The sequence below is a fragment of the Siphateles boraxobius genome, unplaced genomic scaffold (genome assembly GCF_051911475.1).
Source record: "Siphateles boraxobius isolate OS27281-9 unplaced genomic scaffold, OSU_SipBor_1 126, whole genome shotgun sequence".
NCBI classification, from domain to species: domain Eukaryota; kingdom Metazoa; phylum Chordata; class Actinopteri; order Cypriniformes; family Leuciscidae; genus Siphateles; species Siphateles boraxobius.
The window spans coordinates 627501-652862 of NW_027508729.1; the positions used below are offsets into that span (position 1 = coordinate 627501).

The window sequence follows — 25362 nt, forward strand, 5'->3', positions numbered from 1 at the left end:
GGGTGAAGTGGCCTCCGGCAAACAACAAGGAGTGGCTAAGGTTGGACGAGGATGTAGACAAGTACCTGGAATCCATCTGAAAGGGCAGAGTCGACCAGAAGCTCCAGACCATGTGTACCATCATAATGAACATGGGAGTAGAGCGGTTTGGTGTTGAGGAAAGAAGAGGGGATAGTAATCCAGCAAAGTTTAACCGGCGAGAAGCCAAGATCAGCCAGCTGAGAGTCAGTTCAAGACGGCCAAGGAAGAAGAAAGGACTGCCTTGTCAGAACTCACAGACATCATAAGGAAGAGACTCATTTCACTGAGGAGAGCGGAACGGCACCGAAGGAAGGGCAAGGAAAGGGCTCGGAAACGCAGTGCTCTCATTGGCAATCCCTTCAGCTTTACCAAGAAACTAATGGGCCAGAAGGGAAGTGGCCACCTCGCTTGCCCGGTAGAGGAGATTGACAATCATCTCCACGCCACTTTTAGTGACACCTTCAGGAACCACGACCTCGGACCTTGCAGGGATTTGGTGGCGCCACCTGAACCAGGAACCCAATTCGACTGTGCTGAACCCACGCTGAAAGAGGTGGAAGATGCCGTCAGAGCAGCAAGATCCAGCTCCGCTCCAGGTCCCAGCGGGGTCCCCTACAAGGTCTACAAGCAGTGCCCGCAGCTCCTCAGACGTCTCTGGAAGATCCTGAAGGTGATCTGGCGGAGACGGAAAGTCGCTGAGCAATGGAGACACGCTGAGGGAGCCTGGATCCCGAAGGAGGAGGGCTCTTGCAACATTGATCAGTTTCGTATCATCTCGCTGCTCAGTGTTGAAAGCAAGATCTTTTTCAAAATCGTGTCCCAATGTCTCACAGACTTCCTCCTGAAGAACACCTACATTGACACCTCAGTCCAGAAGGGAAGAGTCCCAGGAGTATCTGGATGTCTGGAGCACACAGGGGTGGTGTCACAGCTAATCCGGGAGGCTAAGGAGAGCAAAGGAGATCTGGCAACTCTCTGGCTTGACCTGGCCAATGCCTATGGGTCTATGCCACATAAGCTCGTTGAAACCGCACTGGTAAGACATCATGTTCCTGTCAAGATCCGTAACCTCATCATGGACAATTACAACAACTTCAGCGTGCAAGTGTCTTCAGGCCAAGTAACATCCTCCTGGCATCAACTTGAAAAAGGGATTATCACCGGCTGTACAATCTCTGTATCTCTCTTCTCACTGGCAATGAACATGATTGTCAAGTCGGCCGAGGTGGAATGCAGAGGGCCCAAGTCAAGATCTGGGACCTGGCAGCCCCCCATAAGAGCTTTTATGGACGACTTAACAGGGATGACATCCGTTCCAGGGTGCAGGTGGCTCCTCCAGGGGCTTGAAAGTCTCATCTCCTGGGCAAGGATGAGCTTCAAGCCTGCTGAGTCTAGGTCTCTGGTCCTAAATAAGGGTAAAGTGTCCAACCGTTTCCGCTTTGCCCTGGGAAAGACCATGATTCCATTGGTGTCTGAAAAACCGGTCAAGAGCCTGGGGAAGATCTTTGATAGCTCCCTGAAGGACTCAGCTGCCATAAAAACAAACCATGTGCGACCTGACTTCCTGGCTCACAGCGATTGACAGATCTGGCCTCTCCGAGAAATTCAAAGCCTGGATCTACCAACACGGAGTCTTGCCAAGAATACTCTGGCCCCTGTTAGTCTACGAGGTACCAGCATCAACAGTCGCGGTTCTAGAGAAGTCTATCAGCCAGTTCCTCAGAAAATGTCTGGGGATCCCTCGGTCCTTGAGCAGCATTGCCCTGTACGGCCATTCTACCAAGCTGCATCTTCCTTTGAGTGGACTATCAGAGGAGTTCAAAGTCACCCGCTCCAGAGAGGTATTGATGTACAGGGACTCCAGGGACTCAGCTGCCATAAAAACAAACCATGTGCGACCTGACTTCCTGGCTCACAGCGATTGACAGATCTGGCCTCTCCGAGAAATTCAAAGCCTGGATCTACCAACACGGAGTCTTGCCAAGAATACTCTGGCCCCTGTTAGTCTACGAGGTACCAGCATCAACAGTCGAGGTTCTAGAGAAGTCTATCAGCCAGTTCCTCAGAAAATGTCTGGGGATCCCTCGGTCCTTGAGCAGCATTGCCCTGTACGGCCATTCTACCAAGCTGCATCTTCCTTTGAGTGGACTATCAGAGGAGTTCAAAGTCACCCGCTCCAGAGAGGTATTGATGTACAGGGACTCCAGGGACACAAAATTCGCAGCAGCAGGAATCCTCGTGAAGACCGGGAGGAAGTGGCAGGTGCAAGAAGCCATCAATAGAGCTGAGGCGCGACTAAGGCACAAAACACTGGTGGGCTCCGTGGCAACGGGACGAGCAGGTCTTGGATGTTTTCCCAAGCCACGTTACGATCTGGCCCGTGGAAAAGAGAGGCGCAGACTGATTCAGGACGAGATACGAGCAGAGGTGGAGGAAGAACGCTACACCAAAATGGCCGGCATGTCCAAACAAGGAGCTTGGACCAGGTGGGAACATGCAGATCCACGCAGAATAACCTGGGCAGAGCTTTGGAAAGCAGAGCCATTTCGGATTAAGTTTCTTGTCCAATCCGTCTATGACGTCCTCCCAAGCCCAGCTAACCTGCATACCTGGGGCCTGGTAGACACTCCTGAGTGCAAGCTGTGCTAGAAAAGGGGCACACTGGAGCACATTTTGAGCAGCTGTTCAAAAGCGCTAGGGGAGGGGCGGTACCGCTGGCGCCACGACCAGGTGCTAAAGGCTTTGGCGGACTCTATCCACACAGCGATCCAGCTCAGCAAGACCCAGGCAGCCCCCAAACAAACAATCACCTTCCCAGGCAACATCACAGCCACTTCTCTCCGCCCGGACATGGTGCTAAAATCTGAGTCTACTAAGCAAGTGGTTATCCTGGAACTAACTGTTCCCTGGGAAGACCGTATTGAAGATGCCCACGAGCGCAAGAGGGCTAAGTATGCAGAGCTCAGCTCGGAGTGCCGGAACAACGGCTGGAAAGCTCGCTGCAAGCCAGTCGAGGTCGGGTGCAGAGGCTTCGCTGGCCACTTACTGCTGCGAACCCTCAAACTCCTTGGAGTGAAAGGACTGCAATTGAAAAAAGCCACCACAAACATCTTAGAGGCCGCAGAGAGGGCTTCTCGGTGGCTGTGGATCCGTAGGGGGGATACGTGGAGCAACATGCCACTTGGACACAAGCCGGGGACTGATCACCCCCGGCTGGGTCGCCCGGGTGAGGGTGTATGAAGATTAAAGACCCGAAACACCCTATGACCCCGGGTTTTTCACTGATGACGTGTCCAAATAGCACCAGAAGGCATATTCAAACTCAATAAGCGGGGCGAGGCCATTTTATATTGCTGTTTTGGAGATGAACAGAGATGAATACCGTCGAAACGCTGCTGTTATTTTCATCTGGATTGCAGGTCCACTTTGTTCAGCCTTCCTATGACCCAAATCTCGCTCTCTGTGCTGCACACGGAGGAAAGCTTTCACAATCTTTGCGAGTTCAATGCAGGATTCGCACAATGGCTTGTCCTGAAAGATGGAGCAGTTCCTACTTGAAGAACATAAGCTGTTGTTTACGGGCCACAACCTGTAAGTATGATTTATTTTTCGTCGATCTGTTTTCCTGTAATAGTTCGTATTGTTAATTGTATGTTGTAGCAAGGAAGTAAACAAATGACAACGCTGTTTGGCTCTGCTGGTTTTTAAATGCTCATTCATACTTAACGTTATCCGACAAACACCTAACGTTACAAACTTTTTTAAAATCTCAACAGCGAACTTGGAATTAGTGTAAATTATTCTTTGATTAGAGCTTTTATGTTTATCTACATGCTTGTTGTATCTACAGGCATGCTAAACATGGTTCTGTGTTTGATTTGGCAGCCAATGTTTATTATTATTATTATTTATTTATTGTCATTGCAAGTACAACGAAATTACATTTGAGCAACAATTGACAGTGGTTTTTCATAAAGTGCAAAAGATCACCAATAAAAACAGTTTGTTTACAGGGCACCGCAACATACAACAACTAAGAAAAAGGGATATAAAGTGGAATCACTTATAGAGCTGCAAAGTCCAGTTAGAATTATTGCAATTGTTGGATGATAAAGTCCATAATAGCACCAAAAACAGGGCCAAAGTGACACATATAAACAAAGAAGGGGCATATGAGGCGAATCACTACCAATCAGTAAAAATGTATAATTATGTGTGCTGCAACAATGCAGAGTCCAGTTCACAGTTATTGCAGTTGTTGGGTAATGTTAAATAGTGTTAGATGAGTAAATTAGGTAAGAGAAGGAGGTAGTCGGGAATGGTGCTCATTCAGCAGTCTAACTGCCTGAGGGTAGAGGCAGTTGGCCATTCTAGTGGTTCTGGCTAGAAGAGACCTGTAGCTCCTGCCCGACGGCAGCAGGCGGAACAAGCCGTGTGCTGGATGGAACCGGCCTCTTATGATGTTGTCTGCTTTACGCAGACAGCAGGAGGTGTACACAGATGAGATCTCCGGGAGGGTAGTCCCGATGAATTTGCCTGCAGTTTTCACCACCTTCTGAATCAACTTTCGTTCCGCTGTGATGCAGCTAGAAAACCACACCAACAGCCCATAGGTCAGCACACTTTGAATTGCACAGTTGTAAAAATGTATCATAAGCTTCTGGAGGAGTTTCACTCTTCTCAGCTTCCTCAGGTAAAACAGCCGCTGCTGGGCCTTCCCTACCGCTGTACTAATGCTACTGCCCCAGGACAGATCCTCCGACATAGTAACACCCAGAAATTTAAAGTGTTTCACCCTCTCGACTGCCTCTCCATTGAAGTTGAGGGATGAGTGACCTAGATTGTTTGATTTACGAAAGTCAACTATGATTTTTTTGTCTTTTTGATGTTCAGTAACAGGTTAAGGTTTTTTATCCACTCTGTTAGCAGTTCGATCTCCGCCCTTTATGCCTTCTCATTGCTGGCTGTAATGAGGCCGAGCACAGTTGTGTCGTCAGCAAATTTAATGACATGATTAGTGGGAAAAGAAGCGGAACAGTCATGTACATTTATTCATTTTATTCATTTAGCTAACGCTCTTATCCAAAGCGACTTACAATTGCTATATTTCAAGGTCGCACGTCTCTGGAGCAACTAGGGGTTAAGTGTCTTGCTCAGGGACACATTGGTGTCTCACAGTGGATTCGAACCCGGGTCTCTCACACGAAAGGCATGTGTCTTATCCACTGCGCCATCACCACCCCCATTTCATGTGTGTAAAATGTGTAAAGTAGGGGACTGAGAACGCAGCCTTGAGGTGCACCAGTGTTGATGTATATGGTGTTAGAAGCGTGCTCGCCTATTTTCACACTTTGGGAGCGGTTGGTTAGAATATCCAGTAACAAAGTGACATGTTCAATCCAAGATTACACAATTTCAGCAGAAGTGTATTTGGCCGTATTGTGTTAAAGGCTGAACTAAAGTCAATGAAAAGCAGCCGTGCATAGGTGTTTTTGTGCTCTAGATGTTTCAACAGTAGGTGAAGCACCATAGCAATGGCATCCTCCGTTGATCTATTTTCCTTATATGCAAACTGGTACCGGTCTAAAGCTGGTGGTATGGCCTTTTTTAAGTGTTTCATGACCAGCCGCTCCAAGCACTTTGCAGGGATAGATGTGAGTGCAACAGGCTTATATTCATTCAGGCATGTGACATTGGCTTGTTTAGGGACAGGAATAATTGTTGCTGCTTTAAAACATGATGAAACCCATGACCTGGACAGCGACAGGTTGAAGATAATGGTAAAAACTTCTGCTAGCTCGGACGCACAGTCCTTTAGCACCCGTCCCAGTACTCCATCCGGACCAGATGCCTTCCTAGGATTGATGTTACCTGGGCAGAGTCTCACTTCATGAAGGCTCAGGACTGGTGACGTATCGTCGTGGGAGGGCAAGTGGGGGCACAAAGCAGCCTTGTTCTCCCTATCAAAACGTGCATAGAACTTATTTAATTCTGCCGCCACAGTGGATGAACAACTCACAAAGGCTGATGTTGTTCCCTTGTAATCCTAAAGTGTCCTTATTCCTTCCCACACCTGCCCTGAGTCAGTGAAGGTGTTGAAATGAGCTTCAATCTTCCTTTTATAAATTTGCTTGGCAGACTTTTTGCCCCTTCTAAGAGCCCTCCTGGCTGTGCTGTAGGCCCTACTGTCACCAGACCTATAGGCTGCATCCCTGTCTTTAATCAACAGTCGCACCTCTTGTGTCATCCATGGCTTTTGATTAGGAAAGATATGAATCGTTTTCCAGGATGTAACCCTGTCTACACAAAAATTTATATAGTCCATAACTGTGCCAGTATACTCATCAAGAATTTATGTAGTACAGTCTTTAAGTCAGCATGATTAAAATCCCCCACTGCTGTAAAGACACTATCAGGATGTGCAGCCAGGCTTTTATTAATATTGTCGTGTAGCTGTGCTAGAGCCTGTTTAGCATTAGCATCTGGGGGAATATACACAGCACAGATATACACAATAGAGAATTCTCTTAGTAGATAAAACGGCCTGCATTTAAGCATCATGAACTCTACATCAGGGCAGCAGAGACTTTTAACTACAGTTGTATTTGTGCACCACGAGTTGTTAATGTAAATACACAATCCTCCCCCGATCTTCTTACCCGAATCAGCTGTTCTGTCGGCTCGATGGACAGTGAGGCCGGCTAACTCGATAGTTATGGTGTAATCCAGCCAGGTCTCCATGAAGATCATGCTGCAACAGTTGGCTATATTCCTCTGCGTTGTCATTCGTAAACGAATCTCGTCCATCTTATTGCTGATTGATCTAGCATTCGAGAGGAAGATGGTAGGGAGCGATGGCTTACATGAGTTAGCCTTTAATCTAGCTAACAAGCCAGCCCGCTTGCCTCTCTACTGCCGCCGCTCGCAGCGTCTCCTCCTCTGTCTCGCTGCTGCGAGTGATCCAAGAGGTGATGTAGCGATCTCGGCAGGGATAAGAAAATCGTCCTGGTTGCGTATGGAGGAGGGAACGGAGGACGTAGTCGACAGTCGACTGAAATGGGATCTCGCTAGAGAGCCTATCCTCTTCGAGTAGTATTGAACGAGCCAATGTAATTGGCGTGCGTGATTCACATCACACACTCCGCCCCCCCGGCGCGGGTATAAATACGGAAGTGGATGCACGCACTAGTTGCTTTTCGCTGAGGAGTCGAGAGTAACCCGGGGTCGGCGGTGGTCCAGCGGTAGTGGCAAGGGGACTACGTCCTCCGTTCCCTCCTTCAGGGAACGGTGGGTTGCATACGCAACCAGGACGTTCCCTTTCAGTCGATAACGTCAGACGTAGTCGACGGTCGACTGAAATGGGATCACCCTTTGAACACGCCACTAACGCTGCCACCTTCCAGTACCTAAACCAAAGCCTCCTGATGCCCCCGCAAATTTAAGGCGGGGAAGGACAGGGCTTAGGCCAGGGAAGTCACTGCTGTTCCTACAGGACCACTGGGAAAGCGTTCCCCATACATTGGAAGGAAAGGACGCTGCGGAAGCCACATCCAACCCAGAGGGAGGTAACGTGGAGAATACACATATGAACTGGGCGGAAACCGGGCAGTCTAACATATGGAATGTCACTGGGGTGGCTCCAGCCTAAGAAGGGGGAGACACACCGGACAGTGACGGCAGAGAGACTCTGCCGAGGGAAGACACGGGCTCGCCGCAGGGAGCCGTATCATGGAAGAATACACATATGGGGTCGCCGTAGGGACCTTAACATATGGACCCAGCCTAACACAGGTTCCACACTGCTTACCAGTGGTAGGCCTAACACCAGACGTCCCGCACGTCCGACGTCGGAGGGGTGTGGAGGAACTCAACAGGGTTAAATTTTAAGGGAACTCAACTGGAGTAGAAAGGCGCCCATATCCAGTCCATAGGAGGGGAATGGCGCAGCAAGCCGCCACTTGAACCGGGCTCACGGTGAAACTGGCTTCATGAGAAGGGAGCCCACGGGAAGCAGCGGTTCAACTAGGTGTCGTCCAGCCCCCAACTCTAGAATCTGTTTAGCAAAGCATATCGTCAACGCCCAGGCGGAGCACTTTACACTCATCATAGAGGAGCTCAACACCTAAGTGGACATGTTGCATCTTGGATTTTTACCAAAATGAAGGCAAGCACTAAGTGCAACTTTGCATGGAAACAGCCTTCCCTCTGTGCTGAGTTCCAACAGATATTTGTAGAGCTGGTCTGAGGTCTATGGCTTGCATTCTGTACATGTCCAAGTGAACGGACAGAGAAGCCAGGGCTGGATCTGCCTCCTCCAGGGCAGCGCTTGCAGGCTCACCACCTGCTCCTATGACGGGAGAGGTAGGAACCTTGGGCACAATCCGAGCCGGGGTCTCAGCTTTTGAGAGTTAGCCGGCCCAGACTCCAGGCACAATACGTTGACCGAAAGCGAGCAAGTCCCTACCCTCTAGTAGAGACCACGCGAGCAGGAGAACTGATATAACAGAATTTTTAACTCACTGCCTGCAGTGGCTCAGGGGCGGTCTCTGCAGGTGCAGTCGCACCCGGGACAAGGCCCAAGAGGATAAAGAGGGACGCAAGGATTTATAAGATCTTGCTCCTCAGGAACCTGACGATCAGAACGTGCGTCTGCACACTTCTGCAACACAATGAGCGTCGTTTAAACACAGAGGCAACATCATTTTGAGGGTGAAGGAAAACAGCCTACTCCAACCCATTTTGCAGGAAAGAGAGCACTGAAGTGATCGAAAGCTTTCAGGATCTCCTCTGGAGAGAAGACGCACTCAACGACTAGGTTCCACTTCTATAGGCGTAAGCACGCTAGCCATTTCTAGGGTGTGCTCGGAGAAGTGATGGTAACTATCACATGTCCCTGTGATAGCCACCTGAACCTCCGCGTTCAGATGTAAGACCGCCCGGAATCTCCGGGGGAAGAATGCGGATGCCATCGTGCCCCGTCCCTGAAAGAGTTTTCAGGGGAAGTCAGGAAGGCTGTCGATGGAAACCAGGTCTAGTTGGGCCAATAAGGGGCAACTATGAAGACCTGTTCCTCTCCTGACTTGGCACGTAGGTGCAAGCGACGGGCGCAAAAAGACAGGAGCATTGCTCAACACAACATGTGAAGATCACTGGGCTTCCGGAGCATTTTCTGCTCAGCACTTGAGTGTGATAAGTTCACTGAGCTTCAGGAGCATTCCTGCTCAACACCTGAGTGTGATAAACTCACTGAGCTTCAGGAGCATTTCTGCTCAACCCTTGAGTGCGAAGAACTTCACTGAGCACCAGGAGCATTTCTACTCAGTACTGCGTGTGATGAATTTACTGAGCTACAGGAGCATTTCTGCTCAACACCTGAGTGTGATGAACTCACTGAGCTACAGGAGCATTGCTGCTCAACACCTGAGTGCGATGAACTTCACTGAGTTTCAGGAGCATTTCTGCTCAACATGAAGTGTGATGAATTCACTGACTTGAGCAGGCGCAAGGCGACCATGAGTCGCAGTCGCTTTTAGAAGGCTCACTGGGGTTAAACGCATTTCTGCGGGCCCCTGGGACCGCTGAGAGCCAGTGTTTGTCCAAGGGTAGTCCGCTCGGTTTGTACAAACACTGGCAGGAAGACGAAACCGGAGGGGCAACTGAGCGGCCCCGGAATGGTCATGACCCAGCTGGACCCAGGAGATGGAGTCTCCACTTGCCCTGGCTATAACTGTCTTGAGGCTCGATGGCGGCACGATTGAGTAGAGCGGGAAGAGTGGAACAAAGCGTCCTCAGAAGCTTCTGACTCCAAGGAGGAGGTGACGGGTGAGTTGTGACATGTAAGGGAAGCTTGCGCAACGGTCGCAATGTCTAACAACTCGAGGCACGAATGCCCGTGTAGTCGAGGGTCGCCCCGTTAAAACACGCCCTTGCACATGGCCCCTCTGTTGAAGAGGGTTTGGCAGCAGACCGGGATGAACTATAGTCACACAGGGTGAGCTGCTCTGCCACGGTCACCTCGGGACTCGATCATGAAGCTAGCGCTGAAGCGGTCACATATGGAGGAAGCAAATGGCTGCAACTACCATATGCCCCAGGAGCCTCTGAAAGTTCTTTCAGTGGGACCCTTTCTCACTTCAAACACCAGCTGAACACATTCTCATTGGAGAGACGTGTTAGACCGAGTCCATCTCCAAAACTGAAAAAGAGATACTCAGCCCGTGGGCGAGATTACTCTCTTCCAGTTGACCTGAAGACCCAACGGGCTCTGGAGCACTCGAAGGGAAGGACACTGTACTGATTCTCCGACCTTACACGCAACCTACAGGATGGCCTGCGGTGGGGAAGGTAGAGATCTGTTTTTAAGCACATGTCTTTCAGGTCGGAGCTGCAGACCAATCTTGGGCCAAGATGGTCACGACCCACCACCTAGTAGCACGAAGAACGAGTTTACAACTGGCCTTCGTACCGGCTGGAAGAGCGGCTATATCAAATCCTTCGCCAGCAGGATAAGATAAGCACGCACAAGTCAGGAGCACTGCAACACTCGGTGTGATGAATATCACTGAATTTTCAGGAGCACGTCTGCTCAACACCTAATGTGATGACTATCACTGACTTGAGCGGGGTAGCCGAGCCTGAGGTGGGGCAGCAAAGTAGAGAGAGTGGTGTTAGTGTGCTGTGCAACACTTACCTGTCTCCACAAGCGGCAGGGGGCGCGTGAGAAGGCGGATGACCGGGTCCTCGAATGCACCAAGCTGCCTGCTGGCGACCAAGGGGGAGCTGAGGGGTGTAAGGCTATACAGGGTCACACCCGCCAGACTGGCCCTCTTGGGACCCAGGAACAGATGAAATTGCTCTCTCTTTGAAGTGTGGGTACCACTTGCTCCGCTTTTCTTTTTTTTTTTAGGGAGCCAGCGGTAGAACAGACACACACACAAACAAAGGCTCCACCCGGCCCTCACCCGGGGGGAGGGAGTGATCATGCCACTCCAAGAGCATCTCATCCATTCCTGGGCGGCCCGCTCCGGAATGCTTTCGCTGTCGCTTGCCACCTGGCTTGGCAGCGCCTGGAGCGGGCTGGGCGTCTCTACTGCGGCCGGCTCCATGCTGAGGCCTGGGTGGAGGCTGCTGCGGAGGGCCAGCAGGAGCGGCGGCCGGGGAACGCCCACGGCGACGAGCAGGCGGAGGAGCTGCCACCGGCGCTGGATGACCTCCGTCTGCGCTTGAGCGGCAGAGAACTGTTGGATGCAGTTCTCCACCGCGTCGCCGACCAGCCCAACCTGGGAAATTGGCGAGACCAGGTACCGAACCTTGTCCGTGTCCGCCATACCAACCAGGCTGAGCCAACGAAGGCGCTACTGGACCACCTAGGTGGACATCGCCAGACCGATCACGCACGCTACGACACTTATGCCCCGGAGGGTGAGGTCGGATGCAGTGCGGTGCTCACCTATGAGCACACGGTCTGGATTACCCTCGTGCCTTCCATGGGTGCCCTAGCCTGCAGCAACGCCATGGCACGCAAGAGGAAGCGGCTTGCCCACAGGCTTTGTAAGCTCTGCCCGTCGGAACGGACGAAAACTCACAGGCCTTAGGGGGGAGACGAGGATCCCCCCAAAAGGTAGCGGCCGCCGGACACAGGTGCACCTGTGTCGACAGACCGCTCCAATGGAGTGACACCTCGCAACCCTTCACAGTTCCTCCATCAAGGGTAATGAGGGGGAAAAGCTATTCAGGCAGTTTCTGGCAGAGAAAGATGCTGTTCACCACCTGATAAGCTCTCCATGCATTTCGGGAAAGAAAGGCACTGGGGTGGCGAGCTGAGAACCAGCGCGGCCCGCCCCAAGATACCAAACTCCAGATTCCAACCGAGACTGAACGGGACACGGTGGAGGTTTCACTCGAGCCCGGCAGCCTTGGCGGCCCGTTTCAGCATAGCTGATAATTCTGGATCCAGCTCGGGCAACATTGAACTCCCGGAGGGAGACAATGCAGCCGAGTCATCATCTCTAGAAGTCAGCTCACCCTCCGATGCTGCAATCGGCGTCCTGTCCTCCAGGGGAGCCCCGAGTGAAACCGCTGGCCCACCCATTACAGATGGACCAGCAGACAACACAGGAGGCTCCAGTGGTTGCAGTGGAAGGGAGGAGTGAGGAGCCCACAGGGAATGGTTACCGGGCGGGACATCCAACACTATCCTCCGGTCACCCATCCCACACAGCACCCGAGGGTGGGGCATGGTAATGGGGACTCGCTCTCCGCGAACGAAGGCGAGTCTCGCCCTCAACACTGCGACAGTCATGTTCCCACAGTGAAAACATGAGCTGTCCACAAAAGCTGTCTCAGCGTGCTGTAAGCCCAAACACGTGACACAACAGTTGTGACCATCAGAGAGAGACAGGGAACGACCGCACCCAGAAACGCACGGGCGGAATGACATCTTGAAAAAGACGCAAACGCACACGTGTTGCTCTTTCAGAAAATAGGACCGTCACCAGTGCCGGAGCACACAGGGGAATGACCGCGGCAACACTGAACAGAGAACTGAAACAGTGAAGCACTCACTTTTCCGCCCTCTAACCAGCCATCAACACACACAAACATTTAGAAATTTGTTGCTGTTAAAACAGCAGTTGAGAGCTCAAAGCTCGCGATCACCGCTGCACTCGCGCTGTAGACCACCAGCACTGGGAGAGTCTTCCTGAAGAACACCGACACACTCGCTCGTTGTAGACAACAGCACTCTCAGAGACATCAAACGATCGGCTCCGAAGCGAAAGGCAACTAGTGCGTGCATCCACTTCCGTATTTATACCCGCGCCGCGGGGGCGGAGTGTGTGATGCGAATCACGCACGCCAATTACATTGGCTCGTTCAATAGTACTCGAAGAGGATAGGCTCTCTAGCGAGATCCCATTTCAGTCGACTACGTCTGACGTTATCGACTGAAAGGGAACCGTTGTTACGTGATATGTGTCCCCAGTCTTGAGATCGAGGAGTTCAGTACGACTGTACTGAAGAGCCTTAGTCCAATGGATGTGCAAAAAAGTGCCCAGCAACAACACCATCATGAAAACAATCCACCAGTCGAGAGAGCTTAGAGCCGCTGCGTCTGTGCGCACCGCCATAGTCTGAAAAAACATCAGATTTAGAGCTGTTTAGTGTTCGTTTTGGGTAAATAGTTCTGTCGACAGATATTTGTCTACAATCTTTCTAAAAATACAGAAGGTGTCATACAGTCAGAAACGATAACTATAGATCCGCAGTCTTTACTCAAAAAAATCCCTTTGAGGACTGTAGTATAATTTGTTATAACATTATATGAAATTCTTGTTTAGGAAGCTTATTTTTTTGTAATTCTATAATAATTAGTACAATTAAATAACAGCGTATCTAAAAAGTAATGAGAGAACAACAAAAAACAAACCTTTCTGAAACGTCGTTTAAACGAACAGGTTCTGTTCAATCCTCTTCACTAACGTTTCCCCGGGTCCGATTGGTTTTATTGACACCATTGTTTATAATACACCAAAGCACAAAGTACCGGTAAAGGCAAGGGGTGTGGCGTTTCCGGGAAACGTGCACTAGATGGTTAGAGAATCACAACACACTTGGCCAGCTAACCAATCTGAGCCCATTGTGTAGTTTTGAGGGACTGGCTTCATAGAACCAGGACAACATCAGACCGTTTTTACAAGGAGGGGCAGAGCAGTGTAGAATAAAGGTAAAATATAATAAAAATAATGCAATTTTTAAAAAACGAAGCATGAACACATGTTACAGTGCACCCCACAAACACAATCAAGCCTTCGAAAAAATGCGTTTTACCGCCCCTTTAAATAGAATGAACAAATCACAGATTCTTGATTTTATTGCATTTTACAAAATGTCCCAACTTTTTCTGATTTGGGGTTGTAATTCATTTTTAAAATAACAACAGTTGTGTATCTAGAATTATAAAACAAGGTTATTCAATGCTTTAAACATATTTTTCATTGTTAATTGTCCATTAATGTCAGCATATAAAACTTTGCCGTAAACTGATAGGCCTAACAAATAAACAGAAAGACCAGTCCTTCCAGAAAAATGCGGAGTTTTTTGTGATTGTTGTAGGCAAAAATCCTTGTTTATGCGGCACGTTTTCTTAAAAAATGCGATGGAATATGCAGGATATTTATGCAATTTTATGTGATGAAATTGCGAGAACTTGCAAAAATTGCGGGACCTTGCTAAAACTGCGTTTTGATGGAAAAAGAGGGGGGAAAAAAGTGATTCCCTCAAGACCGTGTTCTCACTAGGCTACTGCCTTAATGTAAAGAGTCATTTCTTATTACTTCCTATGATAAGCAAGCATAACACATCACAGAAAGTGCTGGGAATATTTAAATCTCATCTTGTTTTATTTCAGATCTTAATAAACACACAGTTCAGACTTACAAAACATCGATGAGTCAAACAAGTTCTGTAGCTTTACAAAAGGAATATGCTACAGCTTCTGTAAAAATGTATAAATAAATAAAAAATTAAATAAAATGTGTGCTTCCTGTTTTACAGAGGTAGATGTACAAAACAGACATCTTCTGTCTTTTGCGCTTTTTTGTTGGCAAATGAGACTGATTTGCGGGCTTCATCGCGGGGTTTACAGCTTTTCGATGATGTTCACGTTGTGTAATTACGTCATAAAGTTCCCATGGCAAAAGGGGAAAATGGCTGCTCTTGTTTGAAGTAAACGCAACATTTTTTTGCAAGTTCACCACCGGGTCCCGAAAGAGAGTTGTGGAAACTTTAAGCATGTATCCAGGCTGGGGTCTTAGGATCACGTAAGACAGTAAGGCGCAATCTTCAAGACCTGCTCCTTGTCCTTCCTGACCTTGTACAGTGTCTCTGCAAGTAGAGACATGTGATCAGCTGGATCACCTGGGGACGGAGTCTTTATTCTCCCAGAAGTGTGAGCTGTCATGAGAGCGTGTCGGCCACATGATTCAGCTAGCTCGGAATATAAATGGTGCGGAGCGACTTGAGACACTGCTAATTCGGGAGGAGGAGATGGCGGGCGAGTTGTGACCAGTGACGTGAGCGTCCATCGCCTTGACGGTTGATATACGCCACCATCGCAGTGTTGTCTGTCTGGACCAACATGTGCTTGCTCTGAAGCAACCGCCAAAACCGGCACAGGGTGAGAAGAACTGGAAACAACTCTAGGCAGTTTATATGCCAATGCAGTTGAGGTCCCCAAGCCAGAGGTTGAGTGCCCATTACATGCAGCGCCCCAGCCTGTTCTCGGGGCATTGTGACAACAAAATGCCTGGACACTTGTTCTAAGGGTACTCCAGTCTGTAGAATTGCAAAGTCTGACCAAGGGCTGAACAGACAGATCAGTGCGATGGTCACACCGAGTGCCTATCTCAGGACTTGGCTGTGAAGCCAGTGCTGTAGTGGTCTCATATGCATCAACCTGAGCAGCGTTACGGAGACTGCGGATGCCATAAGCCCCATGAGACTCTATATATTTAGGGAAGCTGCTGTTTTCCCCTGAATGTAAATTCAGGCATTTCAACACTAACTGAGTGATGGTGAGAAGCGCCAACTCCATACCGAGAAAAGAGATACAGTGCATGTGGGAGAGCTTGATCTTTTCCCAGTTGACCTGAAGCCCCAGATGGCTGAGGTGCCAGAGCAACTGGTCCCTGTGTTCACATAACAGATCTCGAGAGTGAGCTAGAATGAGCAAGTAGTCCAGATAGTTTAAAATGCAAATGCCCACTTTCCGTAGCTGGGTAAGGGGACTTTGGTAAAGACGCAGGGAGACAGGGACAGACCAAAGGGGAGGACCTTGTACTAGTATGCCCAACGCTCGAAGGCAAACTGATGAATCGGTCTGTGTCAAGGTTGTAACAGTTAAATGTTACTTATGGTGTTATTCTACTACCCACCATTAGGGGACACCATGGTTCGTTTATGCTTAGTTAAATACCGGTAGGGAGTAGAAGAAGGGAGAATTGTTTGGTAAGAGGAAAGCATGGCTTCCCTCTGGTAACCTTACCTTTACTGATGTCCTGATTGGGAAACTTACCGTTTTATGCTCAATCAAAGTAAGGTTTTTTTATATATTCAATGGTGGCTGTGCTGTACAAATTGTATTCAATTGTTGGTGAGGTTTATAATAATGTTTAATATTTTGTTTGTAGAAGGACTCCTTTTACCTACCTTTTTTTGTACCAATGATGCTTTTTCCTGCTACATGGTACATGTTGGGGATAAAACGGAGTAAACTACCTGCATAATATCTCATTGGCCTTGGGTCATCGAAACGGGATATTTAATGAAGAGGATAAGAACTGTTTTCTATTTGAGTCTGGATTTGCTGTGTGGAGTATTGAATCTGGTCTGGACTATTACCAAGGATTCAATAACTATGTACATCTACATCAGCTAGAAGGGTTTTTCTTTCACCTATGGACTGTGATATACAAGTATATCCTCATTCGTTACATCCAACCTTACACTCTGTTTGTTGAGGACTTTGTATTATTGTATTATGGTAGGCTAATGGGTTTTGGGTTTAGTGTGCATTTCACTATTGTTCTTTTCTCATAATATATCTCTACGAAGTAAACCATTTTCCTGTCTTATTGTTCTTTTTTGACATCAACCAGTTTTATGATTGTGATAAGTTGGTATGCAGATCCCTTCCCAAAAGACATTCAGATTTATAGTAAACTTTACCCATAGAAGTACGAGTTTGTTATAAGGTAGAATCGAGATGTGAATGTAAGCGTCCATCTGGTCAATTTTTTACGAACCAATCTTGAGGATGTACGTACATGAGAATGCGTTTCTGCATTAGCATCTTGAACGGGAGCTTGTGAAGGGCCCGGTTTAAGACTTGCAGATCCAAGATTGGCCATAACCCACCACACAGTTAATGTGCCAACAAGAATCTTTAGCAATAAGGTGAAAATTACAACAGCAACATGCATTGACCACATTTACACTAATGTACCAGAATTGTGTACTAATGTTGTTTCAATACCAGTAGGGTTTAGTGACCATAATCTTAGAGTTGGTGTACGCGAACTCAGACTCGAGTCCAATTTTGAATGAACTCGGACTTGTCACGCACTCGGATGAATTTGTACTCGGACTTGACACGGACAAGGACATTTTAGACTCGGAAAAATGTCCGAGTCCAGTCGAGTCCGGGCACTAGAGGACACAATATTATTCAAAAACGAAACCAAACTACTTGTGTTTTTTCCGCGTTAAGCATTAGCCAATCACAGACATATGTATTAAGCGCATGAACACAGTGGCAAATCAGAGGCATTTTAGAGTCAACATGCGGAGAATTCGCTTAAAATGTATGTTCAGAATCAGCACAAGCTTTATCCTTTCGCAAATCCCCTCATAAACAAAGTCTTGACGCGATATAAATGAGAGATTCACTGTGCAGTGTGGACACTTTCAGTGTTATTTGACGAGAGTTTTAGGGAGAGTGCAGAACGCGGTAAGTGATGGCTTAAATGGAGCGCTATCGACAATCTAAATAATAGTTTTGTTTTTCGTGCTTCTAGAGGACCAGTGGTTACGTTCACACTGTAAATTATAAAGAGTGATAAATGCATTTAAATGTGGGAGTGAATCCGCTAAATTTTAGTGCTGTGAGTCTTGAAATTGCGATGATTGACATAGTAACCATAGCAACATGAAAAAGTGATCACCATAGCAACATTTTGGTGTCTAATAATTTAATGATTTTTGTTATATTTACACTTTAGTCATAAGTTTACATACACCTTTCAAAATCTCCAAAATGGAATTTTTATTTATTTATTAATAAGTAGGATCATAAAAACATTGTTTCTATTTAGTACTGCACTGAAAAAGCTTTTTCAAATAACAGATGTTTGATTGTGAGATCCATCTTTTCGCAGTGGTGACAACTGAGGGACTCATACACAACTATTACAAACCCTGCAAACACTTAGTGATGTTCAAGAAGTCCATTAAGAATGGAACTGGATGTAAATTGTTCTTATTTTGTTGAAAATTTATATTAATTTAGTCCTGCCCTTCAGAGGCTAAAAAAGATATTAGCATTAAAACAAAATAAGAAAACTTTAAACATCACCATTTGCTCAAAAGTTTACCCCTGGTTCTTAATGCATCCTGTTACATTCTTGAGCATCACCTTGCAGATTCTGAAAGATGTACAATAGGTAAACGTATGACTTTGACTATACATTGCAATCATGTTGTAAGGTTTAAAATATTAATTTAAGAGCTCAGTGTTCAGACCTTTCGCAGGAATTTGATTGACAGGCGATCTAACCAATCATAATCATTGAGTCGTGTGAAGAGACGACTCAAAGCCGGCGATATGTTATGCCATAAATTAATACATGATTAACTAACTGTATATTTCTATGTACATTTCCGAAATGCACTTTCTGTAAAGCTGCTTTGAGACAATGTGTATTGTGAAAAGCGCTATACAATAAATTTGAATTGAATTGAATTGAATAATGCAGATACCGCCATTTTTGTCTGACAAACAGACCAAATCAGATAGTAGATTAAAGTCAGTGGACTTGAACTTGAAAAATGATGTGTATTGATATCTTTTTGCAGTTCTGATTTTCATTCATGTTTAATTTGTGCTATAACTAGAAGAGATTATCAGTTCATGTGCTGCTTGAACTGAGGCCTACACATTAAAGCACCACAAAACAGGATTTATTGTTTGAATTTCATAATCATTATAAAAATGTAAAAGATGAGACTTTATTTCATACCAAAAGTAGGCTCTGTCTTGTATGTCGGCGCATATTCATTGTCCTCTTTGCTCCGCAATATATTTTTCACTGTGAGAACATTTGGAATGAGAGCGGAACGGCTTGTCGGACGTAGCAACAGTAACTAAGAGGGGCGGGTCTTTGTGAAAGGTCAATTTCAAATCATTTAAATCTTTGTGGACTCGGCTGGACTCGACTCGGACTCGGATGTTAAGGACTCGGACTCAAGTCCGACTCGGCCCTCTTTGGACTCGGACTTGGACTCGATTGTTAAGGACTTGGACTTGACTCGGACTCGACAAAGGTGGACTCGGACCCAACACTACATAATCTTATTGTTAATAAGAAAGCTAAAGTCCCTAAAGCTAAAGCTACTTTTGGTACTTATAAAAGGTCATTTAAAGTATCTGCTATTGAAAAGACTGTGGGAGAAGTAAAAAATGTTGATTGGAAAGATGTGTACTGTTGCCACTACCCAGGAGATTCTTTGGCTGCTTTCATGAGTATGCTTTTGAGCATTGTAGATAAATATGCACCGATGAAAAAGAGGGTAATAAAATCAAATGCTGCGAGGTGGATTGATTCAACACTGAAAAATATGATGAAGCAAAGAGATGAAGCTTTCAAACAAGTGGCTGTGAAAACGAGATTATTGGAGGACAGATTAAATTACTGTAAATTAAGGAACCAAATTACTAAAATAAATAAAAGGAAAAAGAAAGAGTATTATAAAAATAGAATTGACAGTGTTAAGTATGATGGTAAAAAGCTTTGGCATATCCTAAATGAAATTATGGGTAGAAATAGAAATGCATTACCTTCTTTTGTAGAGTCTGATGGAGGTTTTATAACAGAATCTAAAGACATTGCAGATTATTTTAATAATTATTTTATAAATAAAGTTAGTAATATAAGAAAAGGTTTTAGAACAAGATTTTGATTACTGTGAACTGATCAAAAATGAAATCATGGCTGATAAAATGTGTAACTTTAATTTTAGTCGCGTGCAAACTGCAGAAGTGATTGCCCTGTTACAGTCTCTTCCAACACATGGTAGTCCAGGCTTAGACAACTTGGACAGCCTAGTATTGAATAAAACAGCTGAATATATTGCTGCTCCGTTGTGTTATATATTTAATCAGTGTATAGCGAGTGGGATTTATCCATCTTTGTGGAAGGAAGGGAAAATTATTCCATTGATAAAAGACAATCGATTATTTTATAATGGGCATAACTGTAGAACTATAAGTATTCTGCCGGCACTTAGTAAAGTTATGGAAAAGATTATTCATACACAAATTCGTAATTATTTCCAGAAAAATAATTTGATGACTATGTTTCAGCATGCATATAGAAAGGCACATTCTACCTGTACAGCTCTCACACAAATGACCGATGGATGGCTTAGAAGTATGGATAACTCTGAATTAGTTGGTGTGGTCATGTTGGACTTCAGTGCTGCTTTTGATGTAATAGACCTACGGATTTTCTCCTCAGCAGGTTTTTTATAATGGTTCTTTTTCTAATTATAAAGGTTTAATTTGTGGTTTACCACAAGGAAGTTGTTTGGGTCCTCTTTTGTTTTCATTTTGTTATTAATGATTTGCCTCTTAACTGTCAAAAAAGCATCAATGACAATGTTTGCAGATGACTCAACTGTATACTATGCTTCAAACTCATGTGACAAACGTAATCATGTTTTGTCTGGAGAGTTGGATTCGGTGTATAAGTGGGTTAGTGGAAACTAATTAGTTTTAAACATTTCCAAAACTAAAAGTATGATCATTGGATCAAAACAAAAATTGATGCTTGGATCGGAATTAAAGTTACAAATAGCCGGGCAAAGAATACAACAAGCAGAAAAGGCCAAACTGTTGGGTTTGGTTATTGATAGTAGTCTTTCTTGGACAGAACACATAAATACTATTGTTAACAGAATAGGATGCGGCATTGCATTAACTAAAAAATTTTGTCATTATGTGAATCAGGAAACTTTCAAAATAGTAACAGTCATTAATATTATGTCACTTGTCATACTGCACTGAGATGTGGTCTTCTGCAACTAAAAAGGACTTTCAGGTTGCGCAAAATAAAGCAGCAAGACTTGTTCTGGGCTGCTCAATTAAAACAAGTAGAGATCAGATGTATTCTACTCTTTCATGGCTCACTTTTAACCAAAGAATAACAGTTACTTTAAGCATTATGATACATAACACATTGACAATGAAAATGCCTATTTCTCAGATTAATCAAATAGTGTATTGTAATTCTGTGCATAATCATAACACCAGAAAGGCAAATCAGAATCAGAATCAGAAAGAGCTTTATTGCCAAGTGTGCTTGCACACACAAGGAATTGTCCTTGGTACTGAGGCTTCCAGTGCACATATACATATACAAATACAACAAGTAATAGTAATACAAATTCTACAAATGAAATTAAAATTATTTAAAAAAAATATGAAAATACTATAAAAATATATGGTCACAGTTGGGTTTTGTCAGAATAAACATTTACAGATAATGAACATATTTACAGTATTTTGTATAGTATGAATAAATATAAATATAAATATCACCTGAATTTTTAAGATACTGCACTAAACAGTGGGAGTATTGCACTTAAGGCATATGTCTTGGGAGGAGTGTTAACTGTTCAGGAGGGAAATGGCCTGTGGGAAGAAACTGTTCCTGTGCCGAGATGTTCTTGTGGCCAGTGATCTGAGTCTCCGTCTTGACGGTAACAGTTCAAACAAGTGGTGTCCAGGGTGAGTGGAGTCTGTGATGATTTTACCTGCTCTCTTCCTCACTCTGGAAGAGTACAGGTCCTGGAGGTTTGGCAGGGGGGCACCAATGATCCTCTCCGCAGTCCGGACTGTCCGTTGTAGTCTCCTGATGTCTGATTTGGTAGCTGAACCAAACCAGACAGTGATGGAAGCGCACAAGACAGACTCAATGACGGCTGAGTAGAACTGAATCAGCAGATCCTGTGGCAGGTTGAACTTCCTCAGCTGGCGAAGGAAGTACAGTCTCTGCTGGGCCTTTTTCACAATGGAGTCAATGTGATTGTCCCACTTCAGGTCCTGAGAGATGATAGTGCCCAGGAACCTGAATGACTCCACTGCTTCCACAGTGCTGTTCATGATGGTGAGTGGGGGGAGTGCTGGGCTGTTCCTCCTGAAGTCCACGATCATCTCCACTGTTTTGAGCGTGTTCAGCTCAAGGTTGTTATAACTGCACCAGACAGCCAGCTGTTCAACCTCCAGTCTGTAAGCAGACTCGTCACCGTTTTGGATGAGACCGATGACAGTGGTGTCGTCTGCAAATTTCAGGAGCTTGACAGTGGGGTCTTTAGAAGTGCCGTCATTAGTGTACAGTAAGAAGAGCAGTGGGGAGAGAACGCACCCTTGGGGGGCGCCTGTGCTGATTGTGAGTGTCTTGGATGTGTGTTTCCCCAGTCTCACTCGCTGCTGCCGGTCCGTCAGGAAGCTGGTGATCCACTGACAGATCGAGGATGGCATGGAGAACTGGGTCGGTTTGGCTATGAGAAGACCAGCCATGATGGTATTGAAGGCCGAACTGAAGTCCACAAATAAGATCCTTGCATAACTCCCTGGTCTGTCGAGATGTTGCAGGATATAATGCAGTCCCATGTTGACTGCATCATCCACAGACCTGTTTGCTCTGTAAGCAAACTGAAAGGGATCCAGCAGGGGTCCAGTGATGTCCTTCAGGTGGGCCAGCACCAGTCTTTCAAACGACTTCATGACCACAGACGTGAGAGCGACAGGTCTGTAGTCATTAAGTCCAGTGATTTTGGGTTTTTTGGGGACAGGAATGCTAGTGGAGCGTTTGAAGCAGCAGGGAACTTCACACTGCTCCAATGATCTGTTGAAGATCTGCGTGAAAACTGGGGCCAGTTGGTCAGCACAGGCTTTTAAACAAGCAGATGAGATGCCGTCTGGGCCTGAGGCTTTCCTAGTCTTCCGTTTTTGAAGACTCTGCTCACATCCTCCACACAGACCTTAAGCTCAGGTTGGATGGCAGGAGGTGCAGGAGGTGATGGTGAATGTGTGAAGTGCAGATCAGACCGGGTGTGTGGTGTGAATGAGGGCTTTTCAAACCGGCAGTAAAATGAATTTAAATCGTCAGCCAGGTGTTGATTGTCCACAGATCGAGGGGATGGTGACTTGTAGTTGGTGATGTTCCTCAGGCCATTCCAGACTGATGATGGGTCGTTGGATGACTGATGATGGGTCGTTGGAGTTTATCAGAGTAGTTCCTTATAGCAACTCTGATCTCCTTTGTCAATCTGTTTCTGGCCTGGTTATACAAGATTTTATCCCCACTTCTGTAAGCATCCTCTTTGGCATGACGAAGGTGTTTGAGTTTCCCAGTAAACCATGGTTTATCATTAGTAAATGATAAGAATGTCCTGGTAGGAATGCATGTATCCTCACAGAAACTTATATATAATGTTACAGTATCTGTGAGCTCATCCAGATCGTTGGTAGCAGCTTCAAAAACAGTCCAATCAGTGCAATCAAAGCAGGCCTGTAGATTCTGCTCTGCTTCATTAGTCCATCTTTTTACAGTCCTTATTACAGGTTTAGCTGATTTCAGTTTCTGGTGTAGGTCGGTATGAGATGAACCAAACAGTGATCAGAGAGCCCCAAAGCTGCCAAATAATGGTCATATAGCGACCCCCTATCCAAAAACTAATTTTATGAAGAAAACCGTCCTGTATAGAGCTATAGTCATCTGGAATAACATTCCCATTGAAGTTCGTCAGCTTTGTAATAAGCTGTCATTTAAAAGAAGTCTAAGGTGTTATGTGTTGATGTAGGTTCTTATATGTTTTGATTAAGGTAATTGTAAATAGTATGGTATTTATATTTATTTTTTATTAATTTAAACTAGATTGTATGTATGTATGAGTGTGTGTTTGTGTATGTATGTATGTATGTACATATATGAAATGTGTATATGTGTTAATTGTGATGGTTAATTGTGATTGTAATGGACCCCAGGAAGATTAGCTGATTGCACAGGCTTTCAGCTAATGGGATCCTAAAAAATAAACAAATAAACAAACAGACAGAAAGGCATTTTTAAAAAGACACTCGTCGTCTGATTTGCTCTTTTAGGAAAAACTACTCTTTTTGACTGAAGGGCCCTGGGGAGAATCGCTGCACTTATCCTGTGCACTGCAATGCGCTGGTGATACACCGCTGAATGCACTCTTTTCACCAGTCTAGAGAGATCGGCTGAATGAGTGGATGTGGGTTGCCATCTTATATACCCATATGTACGGGGGAGTGGCTTGGCATGTAAATTCCACTCGCCAATTCCATTGGGCGTTTTTATAAAACTCATAGATGATAGGGGCTCCCAAGTGAGACCTCATTTGTTAATCAACATAACGTAGTCGTGACTGACAGATAGGGAACAGGGACATATTTCCGTGGTGTATACATATGTGATGCATTCTGTCATTAGCGTTTATTAAAAACTGTGTTTCTGTAGATACAAAAACCTGGAGAAGAATCCGGATCCATTGGTGGAGCGGGTCAGTGTGTATGGAAACGCCTCCCTCATTATTCCAGCCTTCGCCTACACGATCTGCACATCACCGTCAATCAACACACTCAAAGTCCTCCAGCCAATCAGACCTCAGCAGCCGGTGGTGTTCTTCAGCCCCTCTTACCTGCGGACACTGGACCGGTTCTGGAAGGGGCGTGGCCTGCAGGAGGTCCGCCTCTCCTCTGGGTTTATTTTAATCAGCACTGCACTGGAAATGTGTAAGCATGTTCACGTTTACGGATTCTGGCCGTTCGACAGCGACCTGCAGGAGCAGCCGATTCCATACCATTATTACGACCTGAAGCGGCCGCACCCCAACATGCACAAGATGCCAGAGGAGTTTGTGCGACTACTGCAGCTCCACAGCCAGGGGGCGCTGACACTGCACCTGCAGCCCTGCTCCTCACCAGGGGCGGATCGAGAAAATCATTATAGGGTGGCATGAGGACTATCCCAGGTTGTTGAAGACATAATATGTAAGATTGTTGGATTAAAATATCCCAAAACCACTAGAATAATGTTACATATTTACGCAAATGTTTCCAAGAATTTTTAAATCTAGAGAAATTCCAGAGTATTTATAGTATGATTGTTTTGACCAAGTAAAACAGTGCTGCGTTACCCCACAATTTTAATTAGTCAGATAAAGTGACCTGTGTGAGTAGTAATTCAGCACTTGCAGGCTGTTTCATTAGAATGAGATAAAACAATTGCTGCGTCCCAATTCGCCTACTTATACTACGCCCTAAAAGTATGTACTCTTTTTGTGAAAAAAAGTACATACTTTTGAGTGTGTAGCAAAAGAGTAGGCAAGCTTTGGGACATACTACTTCGTCATCTTTAACGGACAGCTCTGTCACGTGCATCGCCGTAAACTGCCCTGTCAATCATCTCGTCACAGTTAAAATCCGCCATTCAATCTAATATAATTTCTTACCGATTCGAGAGAAATGTAGTAGCTCGT

General features: G+C 45.8%; 1 protein-coding gene across 1 annotated transcript in view; it reads left to right on the forward strand.

Annotated features, from left to right (window-relative positions):
* LOC143733496 (alpha-2,8-sialyltransferase 8E-like) overlaps nucleotides 1-24843 on the forward strand; it is an 85530-nt gene extending 60687 nt beyond the window's left edge. The window contains exon 7 of the mRNA XM_077225135.1: nucleotides 24342-24843. Within this exon, the coding sequence (XP_077081250.1) occupies nucleotides 24342-24843 (502 nt within the window). The remainder of the gene's footprint in view (nucleotides 1-24341) is intronic.
* Nucleotides 24844-25362: the final 519 nt, after the last annotated feature.